At 43.3% G+C, this 26,211-nt stretch overlaps 3 protein-coding genes across 15 annotated transcripts in view; 2 read left to right on the top strand and 1 right to left on the bottom strand.

Moving 5' to 3' along the window:
* LOC116712074 (NACHT, LRR and PYD domains-containing protein 3-like) overlaps window positions 1-11,771 on the top strand; it is a 1,065,068-nt gene extending 1,053,297 nt beyond the window's left edge. Inside the window, exons 21-24 of the mRNA XM_032551823.1 lie at window positions 1,093-1,266; window positions 4,701-4,874; window positions 6,681-6,854; window positions 9,268-11,771. Of these exons, the coding sequence (XP_032407714.1) occupies window positions 1,093-1,266; window positions 4,701-4,874; window positions 6,681-6,854; window positions 9,268-11,065 (2,320 nt within the window). The 3' untranslated portion in view covers window positions 11,066-11,771. The remainder of the gene's footprint in view (window positions 1-1,092; window positions 1,267-4,700; window positions 4,875-6,680; window positions 6,855-9,267) is intronic.
* Window positions 1-26,211, bottom strand: part of LOC116712080 (NACHT, LRR and PYD domains-containing protein 3-like) — a 612,764-nt gene that overhangs the window by 190,467 nt on the left and 396,086 nt on the right. The window lies entirely within an intron of this gene.
* On the top strand, window positions 15,716-25,727 carry ezh2 (enhancer of zeste 2 polycomb repressive complex 2 subunit). Its single transcript, XM_032551955.1, has 19 exons — window positions 15,716-16,102; window positions 18,715-18,838; window positions 18,910-19,038; window positions 19,108-19,227; window positions 19,298-19,418; window positions 19,642-19,821; window positions 19,988-20,093; window positions 20,176-20,339; window positions 20,413-20,510; window positions 20,578-20,809; window positions 21,297-21,463; window positions 21,730-21,865; window positions 21,939-22,064; window positions 22,138-22,316; window positions 22,384-22,479; window positions 22,949-23,030; window positions 23,108-23,188; window positions 23,260-23,344; window positions 24,450-25,727. The coding sequence occupies exons 2-19, from the start codon at window positions 18,722-18,724 to the stop codon at window positions 24,508-24,510; spliced, it is 2,280 nt and encodes a 759-aa protein (XP_032407846.1). The 5' UTR covers window positions 15,716-16,102; window positions 18,715-18,721; the 3' UTR covers window positions 24,511-25,727.

The following is a 26,211-nucleotide window of genomic DNA, read 5'->3' as shown; positions in this document are numbered from 1 at the left end:
ATGGAATCAGTTAAAATACTGATGTCAGTTTAATGTTTGAATCTCTTTAAAGTGGAGGAGCTCAGATAAGTCGGCCAAGATTTCCTGAATTGTGGGAGATCATTTCTGGGCTGATATTTCCACGTGAAGCTGATCTTATCCACTGATCTTCTCTTCCTCGGCAAAGGTCTAAATATCAGCCACTGTCCTCTTTAGCAGTGACAGGTTTGCCTGACAGGCCGACCCTGGAGGTTGTGTCTGCATGTTTATGGTCAACAGTAGTGATCCTAGTGTTGCCAGGCAGAATCAGCAGGTCAGGATTTTTAACATGTTGGAGCAGAAAACTGCAGCCAGTTCAGCTCCACTTTCAAACCTTCATGAAATCAGTTTTTCTCCTTTTTCTACAGATTGACTTTGTAACAGTTCAGTTTCTATTCTGTGAATAATTTGATAGAATTCATCTGAAAATCAAAGTTCATATCTTCTGCTGTAAGAAACATTTTCCTGAGTTTGTTCCTGGACTTGGAGCCAGAGATTCATTTAGTCTCTGAGTTGGACCGGCTGATCTGAGGTCAGAACCAGACGGCATTCGGACTGGAAATCCCCCTCATGTGGAGAAGGTCAAAGGTCATTCAGCCCAGTCTAGAAAAGTGAATTTCAGCTTCTAGAATCTGACAGGAACACATCTATAATCAATGATTGATGCTTCAACACTGAAATCCTCCAACTCATCATGACCTAGTACCAGGTTCTGGTTCTGGTTCTGGTTCAGCTCCTAAAGTCACTTTGACATTAAATATTCTCCATGACTTCATGTCTTTATGGCTGATGAATAATGAAATAGTTGAATTTCTCTGCATTAATCTCCATTAGTTGGTTTTTCCTCCTGATTGTTGGTTTTGTGTGAAACTTGGATGATTTGCTGCAGAAGCTGAGTTTGTATTGATGGAGCTGCTGGTGGAGCTGACAGAGTTTAAGAGCTGAAGTCAGCAGGTCTTTATTGAAGCAGCAGCATGTTGGCATTAATATTCATGAGACTCTTTAACTGGTTCTGTTGGACTGGTTAACCTGCATCCTGTTGGCTTCAGCTCACATCTTTTATTCTTTATTCAGATTGAGGAGCTGCAGGTTGTCAGAGATCAGCTGCTCTTCTCTGGCCTCAGCTCTGACCTTTAACCCCTCACATCTGACTGAACTGGACCTGAGCAACAACGACCTGAAAGATTCTGGAGTGAAGGAGCTATGTGGTTTCCTACAGAATCCAGAATGTAAACTACAACGATTACAGTAAGTCACCATGTTTTAGTTTATTGCTGATGTTTGTGATGTGAAAGTTTTCTTGCCACTAACCTGCAGACGTCTGGCTGATATTCTACTGATCCACTCTGAGGGTCTTCATGGTAAAGTCTGCTTTCTTCTTCTATGGTTTGGTCAAATTAAAACATCTGTGTTTTTTAGAAACGAGGAAAACTGCTGATAGACGGGAAGATGGAATCAGTTAAAATACTGATGTCAGTTTAATGTTTGAATCTCTTTAAAGTGGAGGAGCTCAGATAAGTCGGCCAAGATTTCCTGAATTGTGGGAGATCATTTCTGGGCTGATATTTCCATGTGAAGCTGATCTTATCCACTGATCTTCTCTTCCTCAGCAAAGGTCTAAATATCAGCCACTGACCTCTTTAGCAGTGACAGGTTTGCCTGACAGGCCGACCCTGGAGGTTGTGTCTGCATGTTTATGGTCAACAGTAGTGATCCTAGTGTTGCCAGGCAGAATCAGCAGGTCAGGATTTTTCACATGTTGGAGCAGAAAACTGCAGCCAGTTCAGCTCCACTTTCAAACCTTCATGAAATCAGTTTTTCTCCTTTTTCTACAGATTGACTTTGTAACAGTTCAGTTTCTATTCTGTGAATAATTTGATAGAATTCATCTGAAAATCAAAGTTCATATCTTCTGCTGTAAGAAACATTTTCCTGAGTTTGTTCCTGGACTTGGAGCCAGAGATTCATTTAGTCTCTGAGTTGGACCGGCTGATCTGAGGTCAGAACCAGACGGCATTCGGACTGGAAATCCCCCTCATGTGGAGAAGGTCAAAGGTCATTCAGCCCAGTCTAGAAAAGTGAATTTCAGCTTCTAGAATCTGACAGGAACAAATCTATAATCAATGATTGATGCTTCAACACTAAAATCCTCCAACTCATCATGACCCAGTACCAGGTTCTGGTTCTGGTTCTGGTTCAGCTCCTAAAGTCACTTTGACATTAAATATTCTCCATGACTTCATGTCTTTATGGCTGATGAATAATGAAATAGTTGAATTTCTCTGCATTAATCTCCATTAGTTGGTTTTTCCTCCTGATTGTTGGTTTTGTGTGAAACTTGGATGATTTGCTGCAGAAGCTGAGTTTGTATTGATGGAGCTGCTGGTGGAGCTGACAGAGTTTAAGAGCTGAAGTCAGCAGGTCTTTATTGAAGCAGCAGCATGTTGGCATTAATATTCATGAGACTCTTTAACTGGTTCTGTTGGCTTCAGCTCACATCTTTTATTCTTTATTCAGATTAAAGAACTGCAAATTGTCAGAGATCAGCTGTTCTTCTCTGGCCTCAGCTCTGACCTTTAACCCCTCACATCTGACTGAACTGGACCTGAGCAACAACAACCTGAAAGATTCTGGAGTGAAGGAGCTCTGTGGTTTCCTACAGAATCCAGAATGTAAACTACAACGATTACAGTAAGTCACCATGTTTTAGTTTATTGCTGATGTTTGTGATGTGAAAGTTCTGACCAGAGATCAATACTGATGTTTAAGAGCTGCTCTCATGTTAAAGTGGCTGCAGGTTGGAAACAGGAAACAGAAAAACAAAGAGCAAAGAGATGAAGCTGCATCTGCAGCCTCATCCTGAAATTCCCTGATTCGTTTTCTTCAGACATCAGAGAAACTATTTCTAAATCAGGGTTTCCTCCAGTGTATTATAAGCCTGGCAGCCCACCAGGCTTTACTTATAGTGAAATTATTAGGTCTGCATTGATTGCTGTTTCCTATCCAATTACCAAGTTATTATTTTTTGACTGACCTTCCATTTGTGGTCGATTCATATGTTTTGTCTGAAATGTCCCCAAGTGTCTGAAGAAAGATGCTAAGTTGCTAACAGTGGGACTATTGTTAGCTGCAGATGTTCAGACATGGAGCTGGAAGACGTTGCCTTCCTTCGGTCTCTGCAGATGTCACGGCCGAACATCAGTCGGTTTCAGGGAAGCAAAACCACACAGAAAAATCCTTGTAAAATCCCGAACCCTGACCCGGACCGCACTCAGGGTTCAAAGCTTCCTGAGTTCAGTTGATCCCTCAAGACTGGGGAGGATGAACAAAAGACAAAACAGGAGAAGTTTTCCTGCTGACTCAAATGGTGGACTAAAGCAGAAAAATCATCTTTAAAATATATTGGGTTTAATTCAGTCTTGGATAATTAAAGTTAATCGGTTGGATCAGACGGATCCGACTAGCGTAGATTTCTCCTCTAGATGCCACCAGGAGGAAGTTGTGAGCCGCAGGTGAAGCGTCATCATTTAAGTGAAGTCGTTTAATTTCAGAAGTTATTCGGTCCACAGTCACTGATTTTTTATTTAGTTTTTTGTCACTGTGAGATAAAGTTAGATACGTTCATCTTTATGTATGTTGGGATCTGGATTTGCAGTTCAACTAGTTGATTATTAACTAAACCGCATAAAAACTGCAGCTGAATATCAATCAGAATTTGATATTGAAATTTCTGAACATTTTTTACTTTTGAAACTCATAAATTTACATATTTTTTCCAGAAAATTTCTGAGATTAATTTCAGATTTCTTTCAGTAAAGTTTTTCACTTAAAGTTCCTTCATTTCGTTGTTTGTTCTAGAAAACTTCTGAGGTTTTTGGCAGAAATTTTCTCCTTTTTTATTTCTACAATGGCTCAAGATTCAAAACCTGGAGAAAATGTGGAAATTAATTAAATTATATGCTCAAAAATAAACCCATTCAAATAAATAATTTTGAAATCAAACATATTTTATAAAAATAATTTAAAGTGCCAATAAAAAGGTAAAGCCTCATAATGTGCAGATGAATTTTAACCTGCAGCAGCCAGAGCCAGCAGCTCTCCTCCAGACCTGTGACAAATAAAGTCCCAACAGTTTATCTTCTGACAAACTACTGTTGTCCATGTGATTCTCCTCCTAGTGAGACCCTCAGGCCTCTGGGACTGATGGGGTCCAGTCTGGGTGTGATGGGTTCACGGCTCTCAGAGCCTCCAGCAGCTCTCAGTGTTTCAGGTTTGATCTTTGTTGAAGCCAGAATGTGAATCCTGATTCCCAGGTTGTGATCAGGAAGAGGAGTTTCTCAGCCCTCAGCACTAGAGATGGAAAGATTCTGCATTAAATATTTATCCAGTACCGAACGTTACTGGCTTATTGTTGCTAAACAAGCTTATTAGAGCGTGTTTAACAACTGACTGGCACACTACTGCCACCTAGTGGTGGAAACTAAGAGCCTGGATTCTGACGGCAACATCTATGATTTCTGGAAACTTTATTCCACCACTGCCCACAAGTAAAAACCTGGGGTTTCTTGCAGCCCTCTAGGTGGCGCTGGTGGCCCAACTGTGGCCCTGTGGTTAAGAATGGCTGCTTTAACTGGTTCTGTTGGACTGTTGGCTTCAGCTCACATCTTTTATTCTTTATTCAGATTTAACCACTGCTGCTTGTCAAAGATCAGCTGTGATGATCCGACCTCAGCTCTGAACTCCGACCCCTCACCTCTGACTGGACTGGAGCTGAGAGGCAACTACAACCTGGGAGATGCTGGAGTGAAGGAGATCTGTGATATTCTACAGACTGGATGCAGAATACAACGATTAGAGTAAGAAACAGAGTCTTAATTTATTGCTGATATTTCTGATGTGAAGTCATGACCAGAGATCAGTCCAGATGGTTAAGAGCTGCTCTCATGTAAAAGTGGCTGCAGGGAGGAAACAGGAAATGGAAAATCACCAAAATCCCCAGAATAAGGGCGAGCAAAGAGCTGAGGCTGCATCTGCAGCTCCAACTTCACATTTACTGATTGATTTTCTTTCTTTAGAAATAAAAACTATTAAAGAGGAATAATAAAATGTTATGTATTCATGTCATTTATTTGAATGTTTCTAATTTTTAATATCAGCTTCTGGAAGCTATGGAGGCTTAAAGGTGGCAAAATTAAATGAATAAATATGCCATGAAATACATATTTGTAAATCTCCCTTTAATAAATTAAATGTGTCATAATGCCAATAAATGATTAAATTTTCCACTAAATAATTGAATATATTATGAAACATGCCATGAACAGCAGCTGACCCCCATCACAGGTGTTTTACCAAATTCTGTGACCCATCATATTCTGATTGCTCTTGTTTGTCTTCAAGATGTTCATGTAGATAAATGCTCCCTATCGCCCCCTGTGGTCACAGAACATGGTGCACCACCTGGTCCAGGTGTTTGACGTTGTGGTGGAAAACTTTCCAATCAGTCTGGAGTCGATGTCTTGGTTTGAGTCTATAAATAACTCCAATGACTTTGATCAACTTTCTAATTGATCTGCTACAAACTGGCTGAGCAGCTCCAGCCTCTGTGTCTCTAGCTCGCTCTAAAATGTCTCACCAGTTCAGGTCAGAGGTCATTCAGGTTCTGCATGAACAGAGCCGCCATGTTGGAACACAAACCAACAACAGAACCAACCAATGATTAGACAGGATCAATGTTAGCCCCCCCCACTGAGGGTGATGGGTTTGAAATTATTTAATGACAAGATGCTCAGACAGCAGCCATGAAATAAATCAATACAGGGAAACACTTAAAATATTTAAAATAAAACATTTCTTTAAATCAGTGGCTCCCAAAGATTTTCTGGCCCCTATGGATCACAATAAAATCCCCCAAAATAAAACAGAATCAACTGGACTCACATCGTTCAACCAGACATAAACCTAAACACACATTTAGTTTTCAAACTCCACTGAAGTTTATTTCTCACTTCAGGTTGAAACAAAACAAACTACAAACCATCTTTACAGTCAAACACTTTTGTGTAACTGTTTATTTTTTCATCCATAACGCTTCCTGCCCCCCTGCAATGGCACTGAGCCTCCACTAGGGGGCGCACCCCACACTTTGGGAACCACTGCAAAAAGTTTCCTCAGTCCAAAGTTTCATTCAGCCCAGTCTAGAAAAGTGAATTTCAGCTTCTAGAATCTGACAGGAACAAATCTATAATCAATGATTGATGCTTCAACACTAAAATTCTCCAACTCATCATGACCCAGTACCAGGTTCTGGTTCTGGTTCAGCTCCTAAAGTTACTTTGACATTAAATATTCTCCATGGCTTCATGTCTTTATGGCTGATGAATAATGAAATAGTTGAATTTCTCTGCATTAATCTCCATTAGTTGGTTTTTCCTCCTGATTGTTGGTTTTGTGTGAAACTTGGATGATTTGCTGCAGAAGCTGAGTTTGTATTGATGGAGCTGCTGGTGGAGCTGACAGAGTTTAAGAGCTGAAGTCAGCAGGTCTTTATTGAAGCAGCAGCATGTTGGCATTAATATTCATGAGACTCTTTAACTGGTTCTGTTGGACTGATTAACCTGCATCCTGTTGGCTTCAGCTCACATCTTTTATTCTTTATTCAGATTGGCGTTCTGCAGTTTGTCAGAGATCAGCTGCTCTTCTCTGGCCTCAGCTCTGACCTTTAACCCCTCACATCTGACTGAACTGGACCTTAGCTGGAACCACCTGAAAGATTCTGGAGTGAAGGAGCTCTGTGGTTTCCTACAGAATCCAGAATGTAAACTACGACGATTACAGTAAGTCACCATGTTTTAGTTTATTGCTGATGTTTCTGATGTGAAAGTTTTCTTGCCACTAACCTGCAGACGTCTGGCTGATATTCTACTGATCCACTCTGAGGGGCTTCATGGTAAAGTCTGCTTTCTTCTTCTATGGTTTGGTCCAGTTAAAGTTTCTTTGTTTTAAAAAAGCACCAGCAGTTCCTCCTCCCACCATCACATTCAACCAATCACAGTGTTCATTTCACAGACACCAACCACACCTGCAGAGAGAAGGTCAAAGGTCAGATTGGAGACTAAAGGCTGATAAAACTCTGATATTAGGATCATTAAATGTCTTAATATCTACAAAACAATCAGATTAAAATCTGATAAAATGTAATTATGTCCAAGACAAACTGAGGTTTAATTCACTAAATAATGATGTTCATCCACATCTCTGACCTTCTGATCATAAATGATCAATAAACCATCATTGATAAAACCACAAACTTTATTAATCTGTAAAGATGAACAGATGTAGAAACATCAGGAATCAGTTTTACATTTAAAATTAATCTGAACTGAAATCTTAGAGCTTAGTCCAACAGAAACATGTCCATTTTAACACAGCAGCATCAATCTAAGTAAATTATCTGAAAATATTATGGAAATATTTTATAACCTGTCTGAATAAATGTGAGGTAAGGAAAGTATTTCCTCCGTTTCCTTGATTATTTCTAATTTCCAGTGTCTGAGGTGAAGCAGCAGGAATCCTGTGAGTTTGTGACAGATGTAGCAGTAAGTTGTGACGTTGACAGAAGGAGCTGGATGGACGCACGGTGGAACAGCTGATAGCAGAGCAGCTTTATTTCTAGACAACTTTAAACAGCCACAGGACCAAAGAAGACATGAAGCAGCAGTTATGTGATCCAATAATCAACCAATAAAACCATCAATAGAAGATAAATACAACAGCCCAACAGTCAGTCAGAATGAAGTAAATGGAAATAGAGGAAAATAACATTAAAATGACAAAATTCAAAACCAATTTAAAGTTATCATCTCAGATGGTTTTTAGAAGGGATTGATAAGCAGACTGGGAAGAGGCCTGTCTGATGTCCAAGGGAAGGACATCCCATAATGTAGGTGTTGCTATAGCAACAGCATGGTTTCCTCTGAGCTTAGCTTCATCTTCCCTGATGTAACAGCTGGGTCAAGTAGGGCGGGGTGAGGCCATGAAGAGCTTTAAAGCAGATCAAATCATTTTAAAATGAATCCTAAAATGTCCAGGCAGCCAGATCAGGAAGGCTGAAATACAGGAAGTGATGTCACACATTCAGGAAGTGAGGTCATACATTCAGGAAGTGATGTCACACATTCAGGAAGTGAGGTCACACATTCAGGAAGTGATGTCACACATTCAGGAAGCAGCTCAAAGACCAGCAGCATCATCTGGATCCTCCTGTTCTGATGCTCAGTCTGAACTACAGCTAGTTTTCTTCAACAGGTTCCAACATTTTTCCAGAAAAGTCTGAAATGTTTTCCAGATGTGGTTCAGAGTAAAACCTGGAAAATGAATACTTGTTATTGGCTCCACTTTTTTAACTGGAGCAACATTGACCTTTGACCTTTTAGCCTCCAGTTAAATTTCACCTTGGATGTTTGGAGGAAGAAATCTGATATTTGTTGTGAATTAGTTCTTGTTGCTATGGTAACAGCATTGATATCAGGCTGGTTGTGATGCAGCATCCTGTGTAACAATATAACAGGTAGAATCAGTTCTGTTTCCACTCATGTGTTTATGAATGAGTGAAGTGTAATAATTGCAGCTGTTGATCCTTCAGATAAATCACTCAGTTCCACTCAATAGAAGGTTAAAGGTCACTGTGGAAATGAGCTGCTTCCATTCAATCACTGCAGCATTCATTAACAGCTCTAATGTCACACTTTGGTTCTTAAAGTCCTTTTTTTTCTTTTTTAATTGCCCCGCAAGGGTTCTTTTTGTGGGCTCTAGTGTCCCTTTTTCAAAGTAGGCTGACAGGAAAGGGGGAAGGAGAGGGGGGAAGACATGCGGTAAACGTCGTCGGGTCTGGGAGTCGAACCCGCGACAGCCGTGTCGAGGCCACGTTGCCTCTGAATGTGGGTCATGCTAACCCCTCCGCCACCACGGCACTCCCTCTTAAAGTCCATTTTAATTCCCGACCAGAACCACTGAAGGCCCGACTGAAATATTCTAACAACACATCATAATAACATGTTCTGGTTCTGCTGGTTTGGACTCTATAAACCAGTTTTACTGGATCAAATATTAAACATCAGTTCATCATGTTTCTGGGACTTTTACATTCAGTGAAATTAATTTTCTACATTTTTATTATTAATTTGTTCATATTTCAGTTTTAACCTGCATTCTGTTGGCTTCAGCTCACATCTTTTATTCTTTATTCAGATTGATTGGCTGCAGTTTGTCAGAGATCAGCTGTTCTTCTCTGGTCTCAGCTCTGAAGTCCAACCCCTCCCATCTGACTGAACTGAACCTGAGAGGAAACAACCTGAAAGGTTCTGGAGTGAAGGAGCTCTGTGGTTTCCTACAGAATCCTGATTGCAAAATACAACAATTAATGTTGCCCTCCAACACTCGGCTCATCAACGTATCGCCACCAACTGTAACTTCTACATCCACTGCAGCTACGTCTTCGCCGAGACTCGACTTCTTTCTTTCTCATCAAGATGAATCACACAGTCAGTATGTGGGACCTTCCAGGACAGATAGGCAGATGACTGCGTTTTTTAATTTTCCCACCTTAATTCCACAGAGTAAGAAAGTTTCCACAGAAAAGCCTCCAGAACTTGTTGACCAGTTAGAACCACCGTGTTTAAAATACAGCAGACAAGATCCAGCAGGAAACAACCAAGATGAAATAATGGAGTCGGTTGGACATGTGAGCCACTCCGTCCCAAACAGATCAGCCTCTACTGACCTTCTCCAGACTTCAGGATCTGGTTTGAGAAGAAGAGACCTCAGTAACTCATCTCCTTCTCTCCTCTCTCCTCTGATTCATCAGGATCCTCCTCTAGACGTCAGTATCTTACCCCGAGCTGCTAGTTTACCCAACATGAAGCTCCACAGCAGCTTTGAGGAGTTTACTCCTGGTTTCTGTGGAGATGCAGATGATGAAACCTACTGGTTCCAGTGCTCCAGTCCAGGCCTGTACCAGTGCAGAGTGAGCGGCCTGGTGTTTGACATGAAGGGAGGAGGAGACGTGTTTTACAGGGTCGTTCCCTGGAACAGGAGATTACTGAGCCCACATGGCAAGAAGCCTGCAGGACCTCTGTTTGACATCAGCTGCCAGCAGCAGTCTGTGGCTCAGCTTCATCTCCCTCACTGTGAGGTCCGCTCCACAGGACGATGTCACTTCCTGTCAGTCGCTCATCTACATGACGAAGGCGTCGAGTTCATCGGGCCTGAGAGGATCACAGAGACTCACATCATCATCAGCATCACAGGGTTTTCTGCTTTTGGGAACGTCAAGGATGAAGATTCTCCTCCTGACCCGGTCCGAGCTTTGGTTCTGCTGTTCTACAAACCTCCAGCTGATCCCGAGTCAGAACACGAGATTAATGTGTTGATGCTGCCAAAGAACGTTGTTCTCAACAATGTGCTGCGTTTCAGGAAGAAATTAGACGATAATGAAAGATTCCTGGAGAGGCCTCCAGATTGCAAACTGCAGCCAAATCAGGTTTACTCTCTGTCTGTCTCTCCTGGTGGCGACTCGGTTCTGGTTCAGCCCAAAGAAGCCGAGTTTGATGCAGAATCCTATGAAAACTACCTCTCAAAGTTCTGTGTTTCTTTTGAGAAAATGATGAAACATAGTCTGTCTCTGAGGGACAGCAGCTCCTGCATTGTCTGGGAGAGACGGGTTTGTCTTTCTGCTGCCGGAGTCAGAAGATCCTGTGGACCGACCCGACAGAACCTCAGTCCAAAAGAGCAACTGATGGAGATAAGGATCAACTTCATAGATGGGATATCAGGACCGGTTCTGCAGAGTTTGATGGATAATCTGCTGAAGGAAAAAATCATCAATGACTCTGAGATGGAGGCAGTGGAGGCAGAGAGAACCAGAGGAGACAAAACTCGAGTTTTAATCGACACGGTGAGGAGAAAAGGAGATGATGCAAGTTCTGAGATGATCCACTTCCTCTGTGAGCTCGACCACCACTTCTCTGAACATCTGGGGCTGGTGTGAGGAAGAATCAGACAGAATGTAAAAACTAATGTTGAGACCACTGAGAGTTAATTTTTCTGTTAAACTGAAAATATTGAACCTTCAGTGAAGCTTCATTGTTTTGATTCAAAATGATGCTAAACGTTGCAGAGGTTGGAGATACCTGCAGAAAAGACTTAGCTGAATATTACTGAGCTGGAAGTGAAGAACAAACCATCAGGCCTGGTGGTTTGTTTCTGTGGTGCAACAAACACGAAGAAACACTTTTTTTTCTGCCCTCCAGGGGGTTTACAAGGACTGACACATACTGACCAGGCTAAACCATACAATGATGCCAACAATAAAGCAGCATTGCAGCACGGTCAACAGAAATTACAACAACCACCGGCGCACCAGCTTCCTCATACATACAAAGGCAGCGCGCCAGTATGGCTCCCATTCATACCTTAGTGACAGTCACACCCACCTCCACACTCCCACCACCCACGTGCCAAAGCCGTGTCTCCTGCCACTTCTGCAGCTGCCCACCCCAATCATACGGCTCCTACACTGTGGAAATGGGATTCAGACTTCAGTGGTCCAACTTGATTTCATTGCTTGTTGTGTTTTATTATATGTCCATTATATGTTCCATTATTGTAGTGCTTCTCAATTCCAGTCCTCAGGCCTCCCTGCTCTGCATGTTTTAGATGTACCTCTATTCCAGAGCAGCTGATTCAAATGATTTGTCAAGAGAAGTGGAGTTTTGATGACTACACTGAGCCCTCTGTGACAACTGAGGATGAAGAATCTGCATCTTCACATCCCAGACGAACATCTTCTCTTTCCAGGGGATGAGGACGGTGAACTGCAGGAGGGTGATGGACTCCCAGCATGTGAAAGGTCTGACCTCGTGGAGGGGGTGTCAAGAAAATCCGAGCTCATCCCACTTCCCCATGCTGGAGATTTTAGTTTAACAGTAATAATAAATAAAGTTATCTTTAAAATGAATCACTCAAGTGACATCAAGGCCCAACAGTAGACTTAGGTGTCAATAAAATAAATCTGGTTGTGTGTGTTGTTTTTGTCTCCAGCAAACTTTGCTTTAATTCTACTTTTTTCTATCTAATCATACGAAATCATAGTCAGTCAGAGAGAGTCATTAAACAGGAAAAGCAGGTTTCCTGGAAAAAGAGGAAGTTTCCAGCCTGCAGATTTATAAAAATAGCTGAGACTATTCCTTATTTTAAAGGTAAAGTTTTAAAGAATGAAATCTAAACATTATTAGTAATTGGATAAGATTCAAAGTAAAATACTTATATTAATATTGGTTTACTTGTAATAATACTTACACTTATATTTGTGGGAACACTTACAAGAAAAACAAGTAACTGTAACTTTAGTATTAAATAATTAGAATCATGGATTATTCTTGGTTTCTTTTCAGAAAAACATCTGTAATAACTCACATTAAGATTATAATAAGGATAATTAATAAGTTATGGTTATAAAATCATAAATGAATGCTAAATCAGAGAAGCTAAAGAAAATAAATGTGATAAATGTGATTTTGACATTGAACTTGAAATGGTGTAAAAGGTGTAACTGCAATTAAACATCACTGATATGTTGGAGGTAGATGGTAGGTGAAAGGTGAACGGTTAAGGGAAAAAGGGGAACTAACAGGAGAGCAGAGATGACCAACGCCTTATTTAGAAACAGATTCAACAACGTAAACGTTTCAGAGAAAATGTCGTGCAGGCAATGGACACAGGAGGTTGAGCAACCCTGAGACATTAGCACAGACATCAGGAAATGTCTGAAGGACAGTGATGGATATGAGATCATCTGTCTGAGCAGTCAGCCAATGCAAACGCACCAAATGGGTGGATAAACCCTATAAAAGGTGGGTGCAAAAGAGGAACCTTTGGTTGGATCCTCCGGGCAGCTTCGAGCCAAGATCGAGATGGACAAAGAACTCTGCAGCTGAAGAAGAGCCGGGGCCACAGAGCCGAAGACTGACCTGCACATGGGGACCAACCCGTCAGGCCCACAACCTGTGGCTTCGAATCGCACTTCTCTCATCGGCTGGGTTCAGACCCCAAAGACAAAGACAAAGAAGAAGAACTGGTGCCTTTTTTCCTGCCAGCACCAAGTCCTGTGTAACCTCACCATCCATGCGGAGAAGAAGCTCATCAGACCTACAGAGATTCCTGCCTTCGCCGATCAACATCTTCCTCCTGCTGCAGCACCTTCTTCATCTTCAATCATCACAGAGATTCCTGCCTTCGCCGATCAACATCTTCCTCCTGCTGCAACACCTTCTTCATCATCAGGCCAGGTCTGGGGTTCGAAACGCCAAACTCTGTCCGTCTCTCTCAAAGGTTCCCTTTTTTAGTTCTCAGTATCAGCAGTAGGGAAAGATAGACTAGATGATTGATTTTACTTATTTGATTATTTCTGCTACTGAATTAAGCTGTACTGACCCTTGCAAAAATGCCTTACTAATAAAATATTTAGCATAAAGAAAATCTAAAAGATGTTGTGGACATTCAGTTAATGAGTCACCTTAAAGTTCTTTGATGGTTGTAAAATAGCTGTGATGTTTGATTCTGGAGAGGAAAAAGTTTAAAATGTTTTTAGGTTGCTGGTAGCCCAAAATGTAAAACATCATCCTTGGGACTCGCCCGAGTCACTAAAACCTACCTGGTTCAATAACAAATGCAAGTTGTAAAATAGAGAAGGAGCGACCGTTAACAGGTGTGCTCTGTGAAACTAGTTGGCTGTAGGCTGCTCAGTCTGGCTAATTCACAGGGGGAAGAAGGGTGGGACACCTGGATGTAGGCCGTCAAAAATCAGGTGAATCGTTTCTCGAAACCAGCTTAAACAGAGTTTACTTCAGTTCTGGACAGGGTAAATCCCAGCAGATTTAGGAAACTCAATTAACCCGTTAGAAGGAGAGCTGGTAGCACATCTCCCCTCTCAGAAGAGGAAGCAGAGAGTGAGAGAGTAGAGAAAGGAGGGGGGGGTGTTGCGCAACAACAGATTGCATGACCATCAAGTGCTGCAGAAACCTGTTGATCACCCATAGATTCAATCCAGGTGTGTAGCAGAAGGGAAACACCTAAAACATGCAGGGCAGGGAGGCCTGAGGACCGGAATTGAGAAACGCTGGTTTATTGGAAGATGAAAGTGCTCAATTAAGAATAATTTGTCAAATAAACATGTTATTTCTATATGTGAAATTTAAAAAAACTGTTCCAAACTGTAGATAAAAAATATTCACTCACATTTTTATTTAATAAAGATAGAATAGAATAGAATAGAATAGAATAGAATAGAATTCAACTTTATTGTCATTGCACTGTCACAAGTACAAGCAACGAGATGTAGTTTGCATCTATCCAGAAGTGCTCTATGAGATATAAATATTTATTTACAGATGTACAAGACTATGTATGTATGGACTATAAGGGGTTATAGCAAGAGATATAGATATTGTGTATAAATGTAAATATGGGAGCTATATGCACAGATTATACAGAATATACAAGAATGTTAGGGAATGGATTATATATGTATATAAGATGTTATTGTTTATATGAATGGTCAATATTTTCTTAAACATACTATTATCTGAATGTTCGAGTGTTTAAATCTTTAAGTCAAATATTTGTATCATGTATTTACTTCAGTATTTATTTAATTATATTTACTTTGATGGGTTGTAGTGTGTCTACATTAATGTTTGACATATATGAAAAACACACGGCAATGATATTAAATAAATACTGGGATAAATTAATTAATTTATGATTTCCACAACATTTATTTTTAAAATTCTGAAAACATGGAAGTAATTAGAAAAAAAATGAATGAATGTATTTCTGATATTGTGTTTTTTACGCCTATTTACTGTATTATTGAACTGTTTGTACTCAATGCTGATATTTAAATGTCTCTAAATACTTTCAAAACAAATTAAAACAGGAAAAATAAGTTGACGAGCTTGTATTCTAACTTCACACACTCTTAGATAATAACGTGAACGCAACATGATACGTCATAATGACGTAAGCCAATAGCTTTTCGAGGAGGTGTGGCTTAATACACTCGTCGACCCTTTTCCGGCTGACAGTCTCTGTTGCTGAGCCTCAGTCCACTAACAAGCTGTTAAAGCGGAGAGTTTTCGCCTGTTGGGTTGGGAACGGGACGGTTTCATGATGTTTATCATTACTGACTGACCTTCCTGCTGAAAGCGGCTTTGTTTCATCTGCTGAAGCTCCCAGCTGAGCTGTCAGAGGGCAGGAGGTGGAGGAGGAAGAAGAGTCACTGCATTTCAAAGGCCGCCATGAGTTTTTACAAGCACAGAATTACTTTCCATCTGTGGATAATAGCAATTAAACACAAATGGGTAGAAATCCACTGACATAACTTGGATAATAATGGATTGTTTAAGAAATTGTAGTTGATTTGATTATCAAACAGCCTACTTTCAGCTGAATTTATATTTTTACATTGACAAATGTGAGAACAAAGGAAACCTGTCCGCATGTCTCAAATACAGGGCCTCCGTTTTATCTGCAACTGCTATTGGATACAATGTAGGTTTCCCTGGCCTATCACAGGACACCACACTCTGAGACCCAAACATCGGCTTCAGTGATTGGTCGAAACGTTTGGCGCCTCTTGAATCTGCTGTAGCCGGAGTGGGCGGCGAGTGCGAGACGGTGAACAGTTTGAACCTGCTCCGCGTCGAGGCGGAAATATTGAAAATAAACTGTTCGGTTTCAGAAAGGACGGAGTTAAATGACAGCAGTGTCCATCAAAACAAGCATCAGTGTTATCGCAAAAGGTCCACATTGAGGCGTGGGAACGGAAGCTTTTGCTGTTTAACGGACGGTCGGTGTTGTAAAGCCGGCTGTCGCGCTTAGAATCGCTGCCTCCTGCTGAGCTAACTGCTAACTAGCCGCGGAGCTAACGCTTCGGCTAAGCTCCCACACAAAGAACCGCTCTCCCAGTGTTCGTCGTGTTTACCCGGAATCACTGCGCTGAATGAGGCCAGAGCCTGTCGTCCAGGTGAGAGGAGCTGTCAGTGATGGTTTTGCTTGTTTTCGCCGAGTTTCATGAGGTCCAAACGGCCCAGGCTGTTCTTGGTGCTTTGTTAACTGACCAACTGCTAGTTAGCACGCCGGGGTGTTCGAGACAAATTCGTACCCTTGTATTTATTAATTAACCAGAAAAACGCTGCAGAGTTCAGTTAAATATATAAACATTGAGATTTAACTTCACTTTATTGTATTTAACTTCTTTAAGTTGTTTGCAAAGAGAGGAAACCATATTTTGAGGGGTTACTGAGCACGATATCAAGCTAAAGCTTCCTGGTTTTGTTTGGAAAGTTCACCTTGAAACTATCTGACAGGTTTTCTCAATTTTAGATACTTTTCACCTCACGGGACGGTCAGACATTTCCTTTGTAGAGTTTGATTGTTTCAATCAGCTGTAGCTGTGAGAAATAAATCTTTATTTTCTTTACTTTTGATCTGTGAGGCTGATCAAGTCAGTAAAAACATGTCAGCCTGCCACTTTAAACCTGCTGGTAAATAACCATCATTTTAAAGAAACGATCAGAATCCTGCTTCATAGTAATTATCATGTGGGGAATAATTAATAACTGGCTTTGACTGTAATTTCATACATTCCAATTCAGTCCCGGCAGATTATTATCCACATTAGTAAAATTAGTTTCCTGTCCAAGGAAACCCAGTTTATGGCATCAAGTCACCAGTTTGATTTTGACATTTTAATTCATCAACATTAAGCATTGTAAAGCTCTCTAGAGGTTAGAAACACCGTATTCAGGGTGTTGTTTACATGTTTTTAATGAAATAGAAATGTATTAATTATAAATTCACAGTAAACATTTGATGTGACATTATGAATGGTCCCGAAGTCAACTGAATTTTTTATTTTTAAATGAAAAGCTGCATACCAGTATATCTCCAGTTTGATTTGTTGTTAAACTGAAGTGATTATTTAATTAGTAACTAGGTAATTACTTCCTGTATGATTTCACAATGTTGGGAAACCATGTAGTTGCTATAATATTGTTAGATATCGAGATATTCTAGGTTCATCTTTGACTCGCCTGCCTTCCTCTGCAGATCAGTTCAAACATTTTTATCCCAAAATAAAATTAAATCTCATAACTCAAATGTTCCAAATATCTTCAGGATATTTAAGGATTGTGATGCTGTGGGCAGGATGGATGTCCAGCAGCAGTCAGTGTTGCAACGAACCAGAAGACGCCTGAACGTCTCACCATTCAGGCAGCAGAGACGATATCCCACAGTAACATGTCCAGTTGTCAGCCAGCGCTGCTAATCCACATCCTTTACTTTAAATCTCTGTCCGGCCATATTGTTATTGTTATGAAGACGTTGGATTGGGGATGTGACCCTTTGTCATTATGTTTGACCTTCCTCCTCCTCTGTCTGCATCTATGAATCCTCATTTTCAACGTCTCTGGGGTCAAAGTTCAGTTAATCAGCTGCTTACATTTGTAAAATCACCAGTCGGCTCTCGGACTATAATAGAAAACAAAATGAACCTTTTTTTATGTTGGGCAGCGACTCTTCAGTTGATCTGTGGTTCCTGCAGAACCACGTGGCAGGAAACGTCCTGAAATAAGACGACACTTCCTGCTACCCTTCTCATTAGTGCGGAGTGTCTGATATTGGAACAAGCTGCTAAATGTAAATCTAAAACTGAGAAACTTTCTGCTTTAAAGCTCTGTAAACACAGACTTCATGTTTACATGCGTCTCTTTTTAAAATGAAAGTAAAGGCTGAATATGATGCACTTTTCAGAACCAGAATAAAAACGTATCAAGAAATAATTTTATTCTGTTAAATTAATCAAAACTGAAAACTCCCATCTTTTCAGAATCTTGAATGCAGCATGTTTGATTTATTTTTGTTTTTCCTCATATAAAATTCCAACACATTAAAAACATTTGTGAAGAATCGACAGAAGTTACTTTAATTCATGTTTAACTCGTCTCTATGTTGCAGTTTTCAGGTTTATTGGACTGCAGTCCAGAAAAACATGAAAACTTTCGTTATCTTGGTGCTGATGGGAATCTGATGGTCCAATCCATTTTATTTATAAAGCACATTAAAAAAACCCTAAAGAAACAATATTTTTACCCAAAGTGCTGTACAATAGTGACAGATAAAAACAAGATGATGAAATAAAAATATTAAAATCAGAATAAAGGGTCTAAAGCCGTTATAAACAGTAAACCAAGCAGCTGCTGCTCCTCTGACATGCAGACATGAATCGACTCGTTTCCAACCAAACGGCCAGACGGAGTTAAAGAGGAGCGGCAAAAGAAAACGAGGTGGATTAGCAGAGCTAGCTAACATCTGATGGGTTCATCCAGGTTATTGTCTTTGCTGAAACTAATGCAGCAGCAGTCTTCAGTCAGAGGCCTCCTCATGTTTGTTGCCATCCTGACTGCTGCAGGAAATCCTTCTGCCCTTTTGAACCCAGTTAAAAACTGAAGAGATGTTCTTCACATGGAAGAGGAATTTGGAGATTTTAAAACGACGAGATGTTTTCATAGCTCATGTGAACACCTGTCTTTCCTCTCTTTAGTAAATGTGAAGTGTGTGTGTGTGTGTGTGCAGGGCGATCATGGTGCTGACAGGGAAGCGTTCGGACAAAGGTCCAGCCTGCTGGAAGAGGAGGGTGAAGTCTGAGTACATGAGGCTCCGGCAGCAGAAACGCTTCAGACGAGCCGACGAGGTCAAGGTGGGTTCACACTCTGACCTCTGACCTCTAGAAGGATTCAGGCAGGTTATTAATAACCTCCTCTGCTGCAGAGCATGTTCAACTCCAACCGTCAGAAGATCGTGGAGCGGACGGACACTCTGAACCAGGAGTGGAAGACGCGGCGGATCCAGCCGGTCCACATCATGACGTCGGTCAGCTCGCTGCGCGCCTCCAGAGAGGTGAGCCGCCTTCCTGCTGACTGCGAGCGCCGACCTGACCGTGACCCTGACGTTCTCTTCTCCCCTCAGTGCACCGTGGAGAGCGGCTTCTCTGAGTTCCCGCGGCAGGTCATCCCCCTGAAGACGCTGAACGCCGTGGCCTCGGTTCCGGTCATGTACTCCTGGTCGCCGCTGCAGCAGAACTTCATGGTGCGAGCAGCTTCCTGTGGTCACGGCGCCGTTTCCTCCTGGGCCGTCTGTAACTCTGGCTCTCCTTCAGGTGGAGGACGAGACGGTGCTGCACAACATCCCCTACATGGGAGACGAGATCCTGGACCAGGACGGCACCTTCATAGAGGAGCTCATCAAGAACTACGACGGCAAAGTCCATGGAGACCGAGGTGAGCGGCTCGTCCTACAGAACCTTCATCTGGTCCGCTGTAAACGGCCGGATCGTCTCCTCTGTCGCTCCAGACCTTTTCCACATTCAGCAGAACCCAGAATGCCCTGCGCTGTAGTCCACTTCCTGTTTTTGGAGCGGTCTCTGGTCCGCTTGGCGTTCACATGCATTCAGAGGCAAAGAAAGAAATCTCTGACGTTTTTCTCTCCTGTTGGTTTTTTCAGAATGCGGCTTCATCAACGACGAGATCTTCGTGGAGTTGGTCAACTCCATGGTTCAGTACAGCGACAACGAGGATGACGAGGAGGAGGAAGAGCAGGACTTCAAGGTGGAGAAGATGGAGACGTGTGACGGCAAGGATCAGCTGGAGGACAGCAGCAAGGACAGACATGTCGGCAACGAAGGCGAGTCGGCAACTTTCAGCCAATCAGACGCTTTTATCTGCTGCAGCGTTTCTGTTTTCTCTCTGTCTGTCCAGGTTTTGGTCGTTTTCATGATGAAGTGTGTGTGTGTGTGTGGTTGGGTGTGTGTGTGTGGTTGGGTGTGTGTGTGTGTGTTTGTCGTCCCCAGGTCGGAGCAACAGCGACGCCAACAAGAAGTTCCCGTCTGATAAGATCTTTGAAGCCATCTCCTCCATGTTCCCTGACAAAGGATCCACCGAGGAGCTGAAGGAGAAGTCAGTGGCTGTCGTCATGACGACGGCAGATCCAGACAGTTCAGATGTTTCTGTTTCTGATGTTTCTGATCTCCTCCTCCAGGTACAAGGAGCTGACAGAGCAGCAGCTTCCCGGCGCTCTCCCTCCTGAATGCACGCCGAACATCGACGGCCCAAACGCTCGCTCCGTCCAGCGGGAGCAGAGCCTGCACTCCTTCCACACGCTGTTCTGCCGCCGCTGCTTCAAATACGACTGCTTCCTCCACCGTGAGTAAACTCCTTAAGCCCCGCCCTCCCATACCAACACGCAGTCGCCATGACAACAGACTCTCCCTCCCAGCTTTCCACGCCACACCAAACACCTACAAGCGTAAGAACCTGGAGAACCTGGTGAACACGAAGCCGTGCGGCGCCGAATGCTACATGTACCTGGTGCAGGTGAGGCTCCGCCCCCTTGGCCCCTTCAGGTCTGAGGAGCGGCCATTAAACGGCATTCTGCTCTCAGGACGGGATGGCGAGGGAGTATCCGGCCGGCGGCGAGCGCGCCAAGACGCCGTCTAAACGCAGCGTGGGCCGGCGCCGCGGGCGACTGCCCAACAGCAGCAGCCGACCCGGCACGCCCACCGTTTCCTCGGAAACCAAAGACACGGACAGCGAGCGCGAGGGGAGCAAGGACGACGAGCGAGACAACGACAAGGACGACGAGGACAAGAAGGACGAGACGACCAGCAGCTCAGGTCAGAATCCACCTGGACTTTATTATTTCACAATTTATGTTTTCAGATTTACTTTTTTGTTTCTGTACTTATTTGTGTCAAGATTTTTTTTAAGTTTATTTTTTCAAAATGTATCTCAGGATTTATAAAAAAAAATGTCTTTTGTTTATTTATGGATTTATTTTATTACATTTTTTTGTTAAACTACTTTAAATATTTCTGTTTTCTTTTGAACTTTGTTTTATTTCTTTAGCAGGAATCTGGTTCTGATTTCAGTTTGTTACAAATTCAAGGCATCATAAATTATCTTTAAGTAATTCTTTCATAAAATATTAAAACAGCAACTAAAATTAAATTAAAATCAGATCCTGGTTAAGTTTATAAATAAAATCAGATTAATTTAATATTAGCGTTCTGGCTTTATTCTGCCAGCGATGCGTTCGAGTGACGCCGTTCCTCTGAGCGCTGCTGGTCGGTTTGGTGTCAGTGAACCTGGTTCTGTCTGCAGAGGGGAACTCTCGCTGCCAGACGCCGGTGAAGATGAAGCTGACCTGCGACCCGGAAGCTGTGGACTGGACCGGCGCCGAGGCGTCTCTGTTCCGGGTTCTGATCGGGACGTACTACGACAACTTCTGCGCCATCGCCCGCCTCATCGGCACCAAGACCTGCAGACAGGTGAGGCGGCGCTCAGCTTCAAACTCAGCTTCCTTTGTGTAGCAAGAAGTTTTTGTTTGAGCTGCTTTCTAAGATGTCGATGACCTTTGACCTCTGGAAACTCCTTCATTAATATCTTTAAAGTTGTAACATTTTTGCTGCACAAACATTTGAGACTGATTCTGTTAGATTTGAAGAAGGTGGGCGATTTCACTCGGGTGAGCCCGACCCGCTCCGGTCCATCAGAACCGGAGCAGCAAACGGACCCTGACGCGTTTCCTGTCCAGGTTTACGAGTTCCGGGTCAAAGAGTCGGCCATCATCGCCCGGGCGCCGGCCGAGGACGAGGACACGCCCCCCAGGAAGAAGAAGAGGAAGCACCGGCTGTGGGCCACGCACTGCAGGAAGATCCAGCTGAAGAAAGGTCAGAACCGCCCCGCCGGGCCACAGCAGAACCCAGACAGAACCCGTAGCGCTGAGTGTGTGTTGTGCCACAGACGGGTCGTCCAATCACGTGTACAACTACCAGCCGTGTGACCATCCGCGGCAGCCCTGCGACTCGTCCTGCCCCTGCGTCACCGCGCAGAACTTCTGCGAGAAGTTCTGCCAGTGCAGCTCCGAGTGTAAGCACACGCCCCGTTCTGCCGGGCCCGGTTCTGCCGGGTCGGGTTTTGAGCCGGTGTCCCGTCTCCGCAGGTCAGAACCGCTTCCCGGGTTGCCGGTGCAAAGCCCAGTGCAACACCAAGCAGTGCCCCTGTTACCTGGCGGTGCGGGAATGCGACCCGGACCTGTGCCTGACCTGCGGCGCCGCCGACCACTGGGACAGCAAGAACGTGTCCTGCAAGAACTGCTCCATCCAGCGCGGCGCCAAGAAGGTGAGGCCCGGTTCTGCAGAACCTTCTGAGGCTGTAATCGGACCCTAACCGGTGGTTCTGGTCGCAGCACCTGCTGCTGGCGCCGTCCGACGTGGCCGGGTGGGGAATCTTCATCAAGGAGCCGGTCCAGAAGAACGAGTTCATCTCCGAGTACTGTGGAGAGGTGAGGCCTGCAGCAGAACCAGAACCAGAACCTGGACTGGACTCTGAGTTCTGGTTCTGGCTGGGAAACGATTCTGATGCACCGAGAAACTTTCACTTTGTCTCTGAGTTATTCACTTTGTGTTCGCTGAAAGTTTTATTCATACGGTAGTCTGTCCATTCATTCATCATCCATTCATTCATTCATTCATCCATCCATTCATCATCCATTCATCCATCCGTTCATCCATCCATCCTTTATTCATCATCCATCCTTCTTTCCGTCCTTCAGTTTCTGGTTTCCATGGTTTCCACATCTAAATTTTGACCATCAGGTCGATCAGCCATGATGACCTCTGACCCTCATGCTGAGGTTAAAGGTCATTAGAGGTGGTTGTGGGCTGAGGACAGCAGCAGGTTCTGGAGCGGACGGGTCGTGTTCGGTGATCTGGACTCTGGTCCTGGTATCTTCATCTTTCTGTCTCCTGCAGATCATCTCTCAGGACGAAGCCGACCGCCGAGGGAAGGTTTACGATAAATACATGTGCAGCTTCCTCTTCAACCTCAACAACGGTAAGAACCCGGCAGAACCAGCCAGAACCGACCGGGTCGTCTCAGACTGTGACCCGGTTTCATCTTTCCTCCTCCAGACTTCGTTGTCGACGCCACGAGGAAAGGCAACAAGATCCGCTTCGCCAATCACTCTGTAAACCCAAACTGCTATGCAAAAGGTAGGCCGGTCAGAACCGCAGCGGACGGGTTCTGTTGGTGGTTCTGCTGTAACTCGGTCCGATCTCTGCAGTGATGATGGTCAACGGGGATCACAGGATCGGGATCTTCGCCAAGAGAGCCATCCAGACCGGAGAGGAGCTGTTCTTCGACTACAGGTCGGTCAGCAGAACTTCGACCCAAACGGATTTATACCGACCAAAACATGGATATCGGATCTTCATGTAGCGAGAAAAATCTCGTCTAAAAGAAACATTATTCTCTACCGCAACAAAACTCACTTCCAACACCGAGCAACTAACTGGGAAAACATAAATAAACCAGAATTTCCACAGCAGGCACAGAGCAACACGATCAGTACGACTTTTCAAATTAAAAGCCCAAACTCTCCTCTGTCCAGCGGTACCAGCATCGCCGCTCTAAAAAGTAACTTCATTTATAAAGTTTAAAATAAATACATATTTACTTCATGTTAAAGTAAATATCCCCACCGGCTGCATCAGTGATGATTATTGATCGATTAGGAAACCCCGACGTTCCCTTCGCTGTGATTGGTGAACGATGATTTTACGTGATTTCAGTGAACGCCCCATGATTCCATCCCAATCAGGAAATGGGAACCGTGACTGGAGCTCTGAGCGTTTTTATTCTCTGAACTTTAACTCTTATTGTCATAAAATCCATGTTTTACTGGTGAGCAGAAAAAAGTCAGATTTCATAAAGTGTCTTTAAAATTAAAGATGTTTTTAAAACTGGATGTTGGCTTTAAAACATCAAACGGAGCCAAGATGGCTGACATGGAGGTTTATGAATAAATGTTCTGGATTTTAACTGAATCCTTTATGATTCACATCATAAATTAAATATCATGTTGATTTTAAACCTCATTTTGACACCAGAACCATCCAGCTGAACCTTTTGGATCCGAACGTTTTATTTAATTTTATAGATTTAAAAAGATTTTGAGAATTAAATCTGTTCTGATCTCTGAGCTGCAGGATCAGAACCTAAAATCAAAAATCATTATTGAGTTTATTAACTCAGGATTTCAACATTTTTACCTTTAAAAAGCCTCTTAAATTTATTTATATTTAAATTATTTTCTGATTTTTGGATGAATCGGCGCCTCATGTGGTTTCATTTCTGCTTATTAAAAGTTTTTTAGTCTTTAATCCTTTGAGCTGCTGAAGTTTCTTTTGTTTTGTTGTTTTTGTTTTGAATCTGCGTCTCGTTTTGATGATGTCATCGTGTCTCCGCCTCCAGGTACAGCCAGGCCGACGCCCTGAAGTACGTCGGCATCGAGCGCGAGATGGAGATCGCCTGAACCGGACCTGCGGTTCTGACCCGGACGCCTTAGACCCAAACGAAACAAACTTCTCTTCAGGAAACTTTTTCTCTGCGTTTATTTTATTTCCCGTCAACAAGCGCTCCTCTCCGGTCCGGACGTTCGGACCCAACCGGAACCAAAAGTCGACTCTCGGGACCAAAACTCCTCCACCAGCAGCTCCAGGGTTCTGTTCACGACCCGGACGGACCCAACACTGCCAAACCAAACGGTCCTGATCCAGTTAGACTGTCGGATCAGAACCGCAGACTGAACACTGGCAATGTGCTCAGGTCGTTTCACACCAGCAAACCTGGTTCTGGTTCTGGTGCTACCCGGTCTAAACCTCCAGAACCAGAACCTCCTCCGCTCTCCCCTACCTGGACCTTCTGATGGTGCTTCAGTCCGGGTTCTGCAGAACCGCAGACTTCTTCCTGTCGGGTCAACCGGACCTGGTGCTGATCCAGAACCGCTGACCGGACCTCCTGGTGGTTCTGTGCATGTTTGTGTTTTATCATGATTCTGTTTGGAGAAGCTGGGAACGGTTTGTTGGTGACGGATCAGAACCGGCCCGGTTCAGTCACCTGGTGCTCAATTTTAGTTTTTTTAAATCCAGGTTCTGATTCTTCACGGGACGAGGAACCGGACCCCTAAGTTCTGTTTGGTTCTGGTCCGGTTTGGATCAGAACCGGATCAGAACCAAACCCTCAGCTGGTGAAACATCAGAACCTTTATTGTTGTTTCTGTTTTTGTGCAAATGAAATAGTCAAAAGTTGTCATGGCGATGGATTCTTTAAGCCAGCTGACTGACGGTGTGCAGCGACGTGTGTGGGAGGGGCTGTTACCATAGCAACAGCAATGCCAGGGTTTCCTTTTTAACGGGTTTGAACCGGTTCTGACCCGGTTCGTTGGATTTAATCCTTTTTTGTTCTTTTTTTTTTTTTTCTGCCGATCATGGACGGTTTGATTCTGTTTCGGGTCAGGAGGTTCTGGACGTCTGACCAGAACCGCAGCATGCTCTGCTACCGGACCAGAACATTCCTCCAGAACTGTCCGCAGCTCCTCCTGTAGAATCACGTCGCTGGTGCTGAGCCGGGTCGGGTTCCGAACAGAACCCGACCCGTTAAACTTCAGGTTCTTCTTCTGCTGACGCCGGTGCTGATTTTTTTTTTTAATGTTTACTGGGATTCTGCAGATTAAAAATATTCTGAATGGTTCTTCTTCTCTGGTTTTTTTCTGCGCCGGTCCGTTTGGGTTTAGAGAAAGATTTGGTTCCGGATGTCTGAACCCGTCCTGATCAGAACCGGTCCAACATCTACAAGTATCTGACAAACACACATTTTCATAACATTTAGCTCCAAACTTCAAAGATTTCTAAAGTTCATCTTTCGTCCAGCTTCCTTCGGTTGGTTGCCATGGTAACGGCGTTGAAGCGGTTTGGTGAAAATGGGCTGATTTTATTACAACCGTAATATTTCACACTTCTAACATATGAAGCTTATGACTCAATTTAATTTTAATCGTTTGTTTAATTTAAGGGCCTCTTGGGCTTCCGTAGTTCTTCCAAAAAGGGATTTAATAAGAACCTCTAAATTCAGCTGTTAGTAGGGCTATCTGCAGTTTAATTTGGTTCAGCCAGCTGACTGGCAGTGAAGCAGCAACACTCATCTCATTAAAGGGATTTTAACCAGAGGAACTGAA

The sequence above is a fragment of the Xiphophorus hellerii genome, chromosome 21, assembly GCF_003331165.1.
Source record: "Xiphophorus hellerii strain 12219 chromosome 21, Xiphophorus_hellerii-4.1, whole genome shotgun sequence".
Lineage (NCBI taxonomy): Eukaryota > Metazoa > Chordata > Actinopteri > Cyprinodontiformes > Poeciliidae > Xiphophorus > Xiphophorus hellerii.
Note: the sequence above shows the minus strand (reverse complement) of the source record. Positions and strands in the feature narration are given on the sequence as shown.